General features: G+C 37.5%; 1 protein-coding gene across 4 annotated transcripts in view; it reads left to right on the forward strand.

The window, feature by feature from the left end:
• The first annotated feature begins 8,299 nt into the window (after positions 1-8,299).
• LOC144973212 (multidrug resistance-associated protein 1-like) overlaps positions 8,300-11,090 on the forward strand; it is a 74,967-nt gene continuing 72,176 nt past the window's right edge. For 2 of the 4 annotated variants that reach the window (XM_078915380.1, XM_078915382.1), the window contains exon 1: positions 8,300-8,787. In XM_078915380.1, coding sequence (XP_078771506.1) covers positions 8,758-8,787 — 30 coding nt within the window. In that variant the 5' untranslated portion in view covers positions 8,300-8,757. The remainder of the gene's footprint in view (positions 8,788-11,090) is intronic. The other 2 variants (XM_078915381.1, XM_078915379.1) reach the window with 2 other exon arrangements.

Here is an 11,090-nt window from a genome sequence, read left to right on the forward strand (position 1 = left end):
TCCCTCTCCTTCTTCCCTCGCGCCCCACCGACTTGTTACAAATACGTAGTAAGGTTGGTGTTGACAATCGGGTTGAATTGAATATTCACAATCAGAGCTTGAGATTAGCGAAAAATCCTCGAATCAGATTTAGAAAGATTATAATAACGAATAGGACATTTCACTCAATCGTAATTATTCGGTTTTATCTATTTATTCGTTTAAAAATCCCGAAAGGGGCATGAAGTCAGGACTTTTAAAAATTGAAATGAGCAAAAATTGATTTATCTCTTTGTCTTTGTTTGACCAAGCTTATAAAATTTTAACTTGTTTTATTGTTAACAGTCTGTTGCATCGGTTATCAACACATGATGATAGCAATCTTCTTTACACTAGATTTAAAGTTTCTTCTTCTTCTTCTTCTTCTTCTTCTTCTTCTTCTTCTTCTTCTTCTTCTTCTTCTTCTTCTTCTTCTTCTTCTTCTTCTTCTTCTTCTTCTTCTTACTACTACTACTACTACTACTACTACTACTACTACTACTACTACTACTACTACTACTACTACTACTACTACTACTACAACAACAACTACTACTACTACCACTACTACTACTACTACTACTACTACTACTACTACTACTACTACTACTACTACTACTACTGCGGCTATGTGGTCTAGTGATATGACACTCGCTTTCGGATAGGAGAGGTCCTGGGTTCAACCCTCGCGCATAGTTGAGTCCTTGGAAAAGGCTCTTTACTCACATTCTCTCACCGTACTCAGGTGTAAAATTAGTACCTGACAGTAACAGCGTTGTCTATGTCGGAAATATCGCCTAACAGGCGTCATGTCTCGTTCTTCATGTTTTGTGTTGCTGTTGGTCAGGGACCTCTTGTAAAGCGCTTTTAGCACGTTTAGTGGATATTGCGCTATATAAAAGCTCATTAAAATAATAATAAAATTAGTAATGATAATAATAATAATAATAATAACAATAATAATGGTAATAATACTACTAATAATAATAACAATAACAATAACAACAACAACAATAATAATAATAATAATAATAATAATAATAATAATTATATTGATAATAATAATAATAATAATAATAATAATAATAATAATAATAATAATAATAATAATAATAATAATAATAATAATAACAACAACAACAACAACAACAACGACAACAACAACAACAACAACACTATTTCCATTTTACCAATAAGCATGAAGCAGGATGCCTGACTCAGGGAAAAGGATCTAGTTTGACCCCACGTAACCCTCGAATTTTCTTCGCACTTCCCACCCTCCCTTCTCTCAGCAGAAGAATTTAGGTAGAGTTTGACGGAAAGTACCCAATGATAGACATATGCCCCATTCAAAGAGTAGCGAGAAAATGGTTTGTTTCACTTGACAGAAATCCAGACTGACTCCGGATTTATGGTTTAATTATTTAGCCAGGGAAGGTAACGTACGTTCTCTGATTTAATTATTAAAAAAAAAATATATTTAAAAAAAACTATGCCCTTCCGCCACGACACCATATTATGATATCGTCGCCTAGGCATCCCATGAAGGAATATAGATGTTTCATCAAACAAGATGTCTGATGTCAACAGGAATCACCCATGTAACCAAGTTAGCAAATTGTGTGTGTGTGTGTGGGGGGGGGGGGGGGGGGGGGAAGGTAATAATCTTGCTCAAGGAAAAAAACCCAAAGTGCCAGAACCGGGACCTTCCGGGCCAGAGTGTAATGCCTTAACCACTCGGCCACTTAGCCCCCCCCCCCCCTCCCCCCCGCCCATTTAATTCTTTAGTATCTAGTAGTATCTTATTCCTAAAAATGAACACCAATGAGATCTCAAAATTGAACCCAATGGCTTGTATAGCTTGAGCTTAAAAATAAATATAGTGCAATATCCGAGGCGACCAAAAGAGATACTATTTTTAGAAGGCCCTGGCAATATCCATTAAACGTGTCCAAAGCGCTTTACAAGGGGTCGCTAGCCAATAGCAACATGTGACACGTAGGACGAAACATGACGCCTGTTAGCTATACGCATTAATTTTTTTTTCCGACAGAGACAATGTTGTTAAATCCGGGTACTCATTTTGCATCTGCTCACGGCGAGAGAATGTGAATAATAAATAGCATTTTTCAAGGATTCAACTATGGCCGCTCAAAACGGGACTCGAACCCTGGACCCTCCGATCCTAAAATGAGTGTCATGCAACAAGAAATAAGAGCTTAACTTTGATTTCGAGGGTGGAAATTTATAGACAAATCTTGAGCATGTATATAGCGCAATATTTATTAAATGCACCCAAAGCGCTTTACAAGTAAAACTTAAGGCGTAGTTATATAGGACGAGATACGACGCTTGTCAGGCGATATTACATTTTTTTCTTCTGAAAAAGACAACTCTATTAATGGCCAGGTGTTCATTTTAAACCAAGGAATTTGCCCAATGGAAACCGTACGGTGCTCTTATTGGCTAGCCAACCAGCGGCCTCGATGAGAAAACCATCCGCCATTAAGACATGGGCTGGGAATTGCGTTACTATAGTAAACAAGCGCTGATCGGCCGTTCATGAAATCTAAGAAAATAACTTCCTGCTCGCTCGCTTAACTCAAAATTATTCAAAACGATGTCTTTAAAATTTATAAATGTGACTTCTTAAGGTTTTCTTCACGGTCAAACCATACAACATTCTATTAATGATTACGTCCTAGGCAAAAAGGAATATTGACAGGGCGACCGAGAGTTGAACTCGTCAGACGACAAACATCAATGCGAAGTGTAGAGAGAGAGAGAGAGTCAAGCTCTTGTTTGTCTTGTCCTGTTCTATATAGAGAAAAGGATAAATAGTATAGCCTCGTGTATGGTCCTAGGCAAAAAGGAATATTGACAGGGCGACCGAGAGTTGAACTCGTCAGACGACAAACATCAATGCGAAGTGTAGAGAGAGAGAGAGAGTCAAGCTCTTGTTTGTCTTGTCCTGTTCTATATAGAGAAAAGGATAAATAGTATAGCCTCGTGTATGAATGGTTGCGTGTCATAGTCATGTTTTTAAATTGTTTCTGTTGTTTATGTGTGTAGGGATGACTCTCTCACACTCACTGCATCACCATAGCAAAGAGACGCCAACTTCAAATTTGGCTCTTAGGAATTTCAGACACCGTCGTAGGAATTTCAATTCCGAAAGAGGAATTCCCGCACACAAGAAAAGGGAATTGGGATGGTATTTGGCATACATATTGTATAGTATCTAGTTCTAAACAGATAACTGATTAGAATTATATTATGATATATAAACACAATGCCAAATACAATTCCGAAGTTTCCTTATTTCAAATGAAGTAAAGCTCCAAAACCCAATGGTAGTGATTGTAGTACTAGTGGTAGTGAGGATGATGTGGTGTTGGTGATTGTAGTAGTAGTGGTATTGATGATGATGTGGTGGTGGTGGTTGTAGTTGTAGTAGCAGTGATAGTGATGATGATGTGGTGGTGGTGGTGGTGATGATTGTAGTTGTAGCAGTAGTGGTAGTGATGATGATGTGGTGGTGGTTGTAGTTGTAGTAGTAGTGATAGTGATGATGATGTGGTGGTGGTTGTAGTAGTAGTGGTAGTGATGATGATGTGGTGTTGGTAGTTGTAGTAGTAGTTGTAATGGTGATGATATGTTGGTGGTGGTTGCAGTAGTAGTGGTAGTGATGACGATGTGGTTGTGGTGGTTGTAGTAGTAGTAGTAATGGTAATGATATGGTGGTGGTGGTTGTAGTAGTAGTGGTCGTCATGATGATGTGGTGGTGGTGGTTGTAGTAGTAGTGGAAATGATGATGATATGATGGTGGTGGTTGCAGTAGTGGTGGTAGTGATGACGATGTGGTTGTGGTGGTTGTAGTAGTAGTGATAGCGATGATGATGAGCTGGTGGTTGTGTAGTAGTAGTGTTAGTGATAATGATGTGGTGCTGGTGGTGGTGTAGTAGTAGTGATAGTGATGATGATGTGGTGGTGTTTGTAGTAGTTGTGGTGGTGGTGGTTGTAGTAGTAGTGGTAATGATGATGATATGGTGGTGGTTGTTGCAGTAGTAGTGGTAATGATGACGATGTGGTTGTGGTGGTTGTAGTAGTAGTGGTAGTGATGATGATGTGCTGGTGGTGGTGTAGTAGTAGTGGTAGTGATAATAATGTGGTGCTGGTGATTGTGGTAGTAGTGGTAGTGATGATATTGTGGTGGTTGTTGTAGTAGTAGAGGTAGTGATGATGATGTGGTGGTGGTTGTAGTTGTAGTAGTAGTGATAGTGATGATGTGGTGGTGGTGGTTGTAGTAGTAGTGGTGGTGGTGGTTGTAATAATAGTGGTAATGATGATGATATGGTGGTGGTGGTTGCAGTAGTAGTGGTAGTGATGACGATGTGGTTGTGGTGGTTGTAGTAGTAGTGGTAATGATAATGATACGGTGGTGGTGGTGGTTGCAGTAGTAGTGGTAGTGATGACGATGTGGTTGTGGTGGTTGTAGTAGTATTGGTAGTGATAATGATGTGGTGGTGGTTGTACTAGTAGAGATTGTGATGATGATGTGGTTGTTGCAGTTGTAGTGGTCGTGATGATGATGTGGTGGTGGTGGTTGTAATAGTGGTGGTAGTGATGGTGTAGTAGTAGTGGTAGTGATGATGATGATGGAGTGGTGGTGGTTGTAGTAGTGATGATGATGTGGTGGTGGTGTAGTGGTAGTGATAATGATGTAGTGGTGGTGATTGTAGTAGTTGTGGTAGTGATGAAGTGGTAATGGTGGTTGTAGTAGTAGTGACAGTGATGATGTGGTGTTTGGAAAACACATTATAGGTTATTATAATACATGATTACACACATTCTCTAACTTCATTTTTTGACAGCTTTATTGTGGCATAAATATACGCAACAGTTCTGAACCATTTTATTGTGGATTTTGAAATTGTTTGTTGTTTTTCTTGTGTCGTTATTTTGACATAGAGACCGAATTAATGGTAATGCTAACATTCCCAGCCCGTGATAAAATGGCGCTGAATGCTTTCATTGGTGGACACTTTTTATGCTCCGTACGTATTCTCATTCGTTTAATTCTATGTTTTAAACCCGAGTATGCTGAGAGAGCCTTTTCCAATGGCTCAACTATGAGCCACTCAGAGGGGGACTCGAATCCTGGGCCTTCTGAAATAAATAAAGAGACTCGATAAACAAACAAACAAAAAATGAGTAATCATAAGTGTGAGTAGCATTCAGATGGGTAAGTAAAGTATGAAAACGACTATTTTAGAGTTTCAAGTAATGCTTTGCTGGCGATAAGCGAGTCCCTAACAGTAACATCTCTCATCTAATGTAACGACTTTAATCGAAGTCGATCATGGTCAAGTGACTCAGTCTCTAATTGTTAACTATGGGCGTCAGTTAAAATCAAACATTAGCCCCGGATGTTGTTAACAAGTTAAGGATGCATGTCAGCAGGGGTCGACGTGTGTTTAGGCCTGATAACCCAAAATTGTTATTGGTTCATTGTTGTAATGGGAATACTCTCAAGTGACGCTAAATATTGTCTAGACACAGTCTATTATAAGAATGTTAAATCAAACCGAAAATAGTGAACAAAAGTGCGACGTAAAAAATCTGGTTCTAATCTCAATGGATGTGTAAAATCACTCTTCTGGATGACCTTGTGTAAAAGATCTCCTGGTTTCAGAGTGATGGCATCTTTTTTTAATAGTCTAAATATATTCTGGTCGTCTTTAAAGACCATCCATTCTCTGTCTTTTATGTCCCGTATTCCTTAGGATCTGTAGATATCATATCCCGCAACCAAAATAGTTGTCACCTTATGATTCAATATGTAACTTATTCATTATTAGTTCTCCGAAGTACTGGTTACATACACAGATCCAAGGATTTTGGAACCGGAAAAGTGGAGGGTGTAAAGTCACGACATTTCTTCCTTATTACTTCGGTTATTAGACCTGCAAATACATGTGCACATCGGCCGGGGTCCATTAAAGGGGGGGGGGGGGGGGGTTGGTAAGTTAATGAAACATTTTGGAGTGCTGCTTGGTTCATGGTTTGGATTTTCGAAGCAATACATATTAAATATTGTAGTTCATCATTACGGTAATAAATTTGATGATGACATAATTTATAACAGGGTGCAGCCAGGACATAAGCTCCGAAGCCGAGTTTTGAGTCAACGGGTTTTGCCGAGCTGTGTTCCCAAGGATTACTAATTTTCTCTCCTGAATCACCTCCATTAGAGGGTTCTGTTCAGTATTTTAAAAGATAATCACATGAACACTCATCACAACAATACTGATTGTGTGCAAATTAAGAAAGTTTAAAAATCACCAACAACAGTATTGGCAGGAAATGCTCACCCGTCTCTTTTTGGCCCAACTTTGCATTAGCAGTAGATTTTTAAAACAAGGCAATCCGGCCATGCTAAGTTTAATTTGCAATGAAAAGTAGCGAAGGCAAAGAAGTAACATGAGTTCTCGCTGACAAACTGATATATTAAGATTTAATCATAATCTAGACGTCTAATTAACTCACCGGCAACGCGTCTTACATTATTTTAAAAGTGTAGTCTTTATTCTACACATGTCAATATATTTTGTTTTATGTAACTAAAAGCGGAGAAATTCATATTCTCAATTATTATATTCGGCCAAACAGTTGGTCTTAAAACTATTTTTTGTTTGTTTGTTGTTGTTGTCTTTTTTTAACGCTCACATGCCATATTTATTTAAATTTGGATCGTACATTTGAAATGTGTATTTATGATGAATTAAGTTTATTGATTCATATTACCAATATATTTTCAACAGTCGTCTTTTTGCATGCACGGTTACAATCACATATCTCCCTTTCAGTCTTAGATTTGTAAGTTAAGACAATGCTATAAATTTTTTCTTTTCTTTCTATCCAAACCTCCGCTTATATAATATAATATATATATATATATATATATATATATATATATGCGTGTTTGTGTGTTGTGTGTGTGTGTGTGTTTGTGTGTGTGTGTGTGTAGGCCCATTATAATGGATGGTTTACAATGGAGATTAAATTTTATTTGATTAAACAATTAAGTGATAATGCTCCGACCACTCGAGCGTTTTACATAGACAGTGAGCTTCTACACTCCTATAAAAATATAGGTCTGCAAATCCTATGATTTCCCCATTACATAAAAAGTTATAATAATGAACGGCAATAAATACTGGCTCGTACAGCTGTCTAAGAATATAACCTTCACAATAAAACAAGTAATGAATAAGAAAAAAAGTTCCAGTCCCACTTATATTTGACGATCAATGTTAATCTGATTTATTCTGTTTTATAAGAATTAATGTTTGTATCTACAGATTTTATTTTATGACATCATTGAGCACTTAAACATAGTCACATTTAAAAAAATAGTTTTTTGTTATTGTTGTATTTTTGCGAAGAGTTTATCTTGTGGAAGCCGAGGCTCTTAGTCGGTCTGGCCGTCTCTCTGGTCTTTAATGTTGAGTGCCCGAATGATGTCAGGATGGAATTCCTCTTCATATTCCAGCACATGAAGGGATTGAAATCTAGTTTGATATTATAAATATATTCAAGGCGTCAGATTTCTCCGTGTTAAACTTCCTTAGCTAGCCTATCTGCGGAATTGTGTGCCTTCAGACAGTGATACTTCCATTGTGACGCCTATTTATGGTATATCAAAGTGTCCCATACACATCTATATATTCTCTACTCACAACATAGGCCTTAAGGTGCCGGTCCTCAAAGTATCAATTGATCTTACGGTAAATCGGCAAGTAGACATTCTCTCGTCAAAAATCAAGCAGCCGTGTTATTTTTTATTTTTTTTTTTTTGTATTTTTTTATCGCAGCGGCATTTCAATTATTAGACGTTCATTACCGCACTGGAACCAGGTGCTATTTAGTACATGGCTATAGGCAGTGAATGATACTTTAATTGTGCTAGTATGTAAAGGGGCGTATTTAGTGACTTGTACTGTGTAATATTACATTTTTGTTCCATATGACCTACTAAGCAAATGCATGAAACACTGTGAAGCGCATGAGGGGCGGTGAATCAATGGGAACGAGCATATTGTGTACACAAACTTCTTTATTTTTGTTCTCCTCCTTTCCATTATCACACTATCATCACAAGTTGTCTGCTGCTGCTCTGAGAAATTGTGCTGACAAGAGTCAAAATATTTGCTAAATCAAAAAGACGCGTGCTTTCACATTCGAAACCGAAAACTGAACACAACCTTACTCTAATTTTATTCCGAACTCTAGCTACGGCTGTGACTGCACTCATTCAACATTATGCCACTCACTCTACACTATTCTCTTTGACCGGTCATAGTGAGACAGCATAAAAACAGGGATAGATAGGTTACAGGAGAGTGAGAGGAACCCGAGGATAACTAGGAATAACCCCACCTATCAGCTCTTCCACAACTAGGCGTTCAAACTGCCGTATCATTGAAATTGTATTGTAGAGTGATAGGTAGTGATAGCGGGATCTTTCTTTTCAAAATGAATTTTTATTTTAGTTTTACATGGACAAGGGGAGGATGTCAGTGCTAAGACTAAGAAGTGAAGTGAAGTACCAGTGAGTGAATTCTGAGGAATATAATACATGGTACTCAACACGTCCTGAAAGAAAGTAACAATAAACAATAACAAGACTGGATTTTGATTTTGCCATCGATCACCAAGGATTATCTGTTCCTGAAAATGCCCAATGTGTGTCATACACCATTTTGGGTAAGTGACGCCGGCATTCTCATTCTCTCTAGATATATTCACCCAAGGTTTGAGATTGGGACTTGAGTTTTTAATCTGCTAGACGTCTAGATATCTACACATCTCATATTAATTTAATTGCCCTGTATTTTTTTGGTTTCAGTCAGTGATATTTCATAGGAAGATAAACCTTTCTATTTTTCTTTAGCTCTATCCTTGATGGGTTTGTCATTTCCATGACAACGGCTTGATATTACTACTAAACTAGATATCTTCTATTATTATTACTACTACTTACTACTACTACCACCACCACCACTACTGCTACTACTACTACTACTACTACTACTACTACTACTACTACTACTACTACTACTACTACTACTACTACTACTACTACTACGGCTGCTACTACTTCTACTACTACTACGGCTGCTACTACTTCTACTACTACTTTTTCTACAACAACAACTACTACTACTACTACTACTTCTACTACTACTACTACTACTACTACTACTACTACTACTACTACTACTACTACTATTACTACTATTACTACTACTACTACTACTACTACTACTAATTCTACTACAACTACTATTACTATCACCACTACCGCTACACTACTATTACTGCTACTACTACTACTACTACAACTACTACTACTACTACTACCACCACCACTACTGCTACTACTGACAACTATTACCACCATCACCAAAGCTAATACTACTTCAGCTACTAGGGTAGGTTACATCAAATCTGTACATTTGGATCCATAATTCTGTTTTCACCATGAATGGAATTTAAAAGATTAATTCTTTGGATCTTGAACTTAACAACATAGAAAAAATAAAAAAATAAATGGGCATTCATTAATACCAACTAGTTACTTATTATGAATTAAAAAAATAGAAATATATTGCTTTCATTAAGCTAACGGATCGTGTAGGAATTTGGTACCTTTTCCAATTTGAAACCAAGAGACAACCATGATTTCTCAAACAAGGTTTACTTTTGCACTCTGTGCAGTCGACTCTGTAGTGTATATAAATATTTTCATCCATCACTGATATAGAATTTTAATTTGATTGTTAAGCAGAATTATTAATTTTGTAATTTTCATAAGTGTTTTGAGTATTTTAAGTTTTTATTTCTCTCTCATATGGATTTGGGGCACGCCAAATTATCCCAAGCCCCAAATCTGTAAATGCCTCGCCTCAAATACTAACTGTTAATTTAAGTATCCAAAGGATCATATTAATTAAAAAAATATGAGCTTTTATACAGTGGAATATCCACTAAATGTGATTAAAAAATAACATGCAAAACCAATAGTAACACTGGATTTGAGGGACAAAAAATTCAACCTATTTTATGCTACAGTCCACTCCGGATAATTGCCATTTTCGGCTAATATCAACATTTCCTCAAGAAACAGAATTAATTATATAAGTATAACTGGTTGATTGCAACAAACTTTGGTAAGTTGCAACACATTTTCGACCTCAGAAAAATTCAAGAAACCAATCAAACAAAATCTCATTATTAAATTTCATCATGGGTGAAATCATGACAGGTTGGAGGGATCAAGAGTGGGCGAGTTTTAATGTGACAGTAGTTTGCTAGAAAAATTGTGGAGCAGGCACTTGTTGCAATAATGATGAGAAAAAGGGTATTGAGAAGTGCCAGATGAAAATAGAGAATAAAAAGTCACGGGGTAAGTGCCAAACTCAGCATCCAAATGAGATAACACCCTCTGCCTGGCAGTGACAGAGAGGACAGTGAGCAGTTGCACAACCGACTGAGTGTGGCTTGATAGTTCAGTCGGTTGTGCAACCGCTTGCTGTCCTCTTTCTCTCTGCCAGGCGGAGGGTGTCGTGTCATTTGATATGAGTTTGGCACTGACCCCATGACTTTTTATTCTCCGTTTTCATCTGGCACTTCTCCATACCCTATAGTTCTCATCAGTAGTGTGCCACCACTCTATTAGATACAAAAGAGGGCAGTGCTTTGCAGTTTGGGTTTGTGAGGTCGTCTGTGACCATTGGATAGGAGGCTAAGGGACTGGGCATAGTCTAGACAACAGGTAGACAATGACAGTTGTAAGGAGAGACTGAGCGACATCCTTTGTTTTGGGATTGATAACTGTGCATTGTGACCAATGGGTTTGGTGAGAGCTTATTGTCTCTCATCACGGCCAATCTCTTTGACCCTTACAAATGTTGAGAACAAACAAGTGAAATTTAATCCAATCTTTAAATAAGATGTCGGTTTGCATCATCACTTGCTGGAACTGCTGGAAAGGAAATCAATCCAAG

Source organism: Berghia stephanieae, chromosome 5, assembly GCF_034508935.2.
Source record: "Berghia stephanieae isolate SIO BIC M18660-M18661 chromosome 5, UCSD_Bste_1.3, whole genome shotgun sequence".
NCBI lineage: Eukaryota > Metazoa > Mollusca > Gastropoda > Nudibranchia > Aeolidiidae > Berghia > Berghia stephanieae.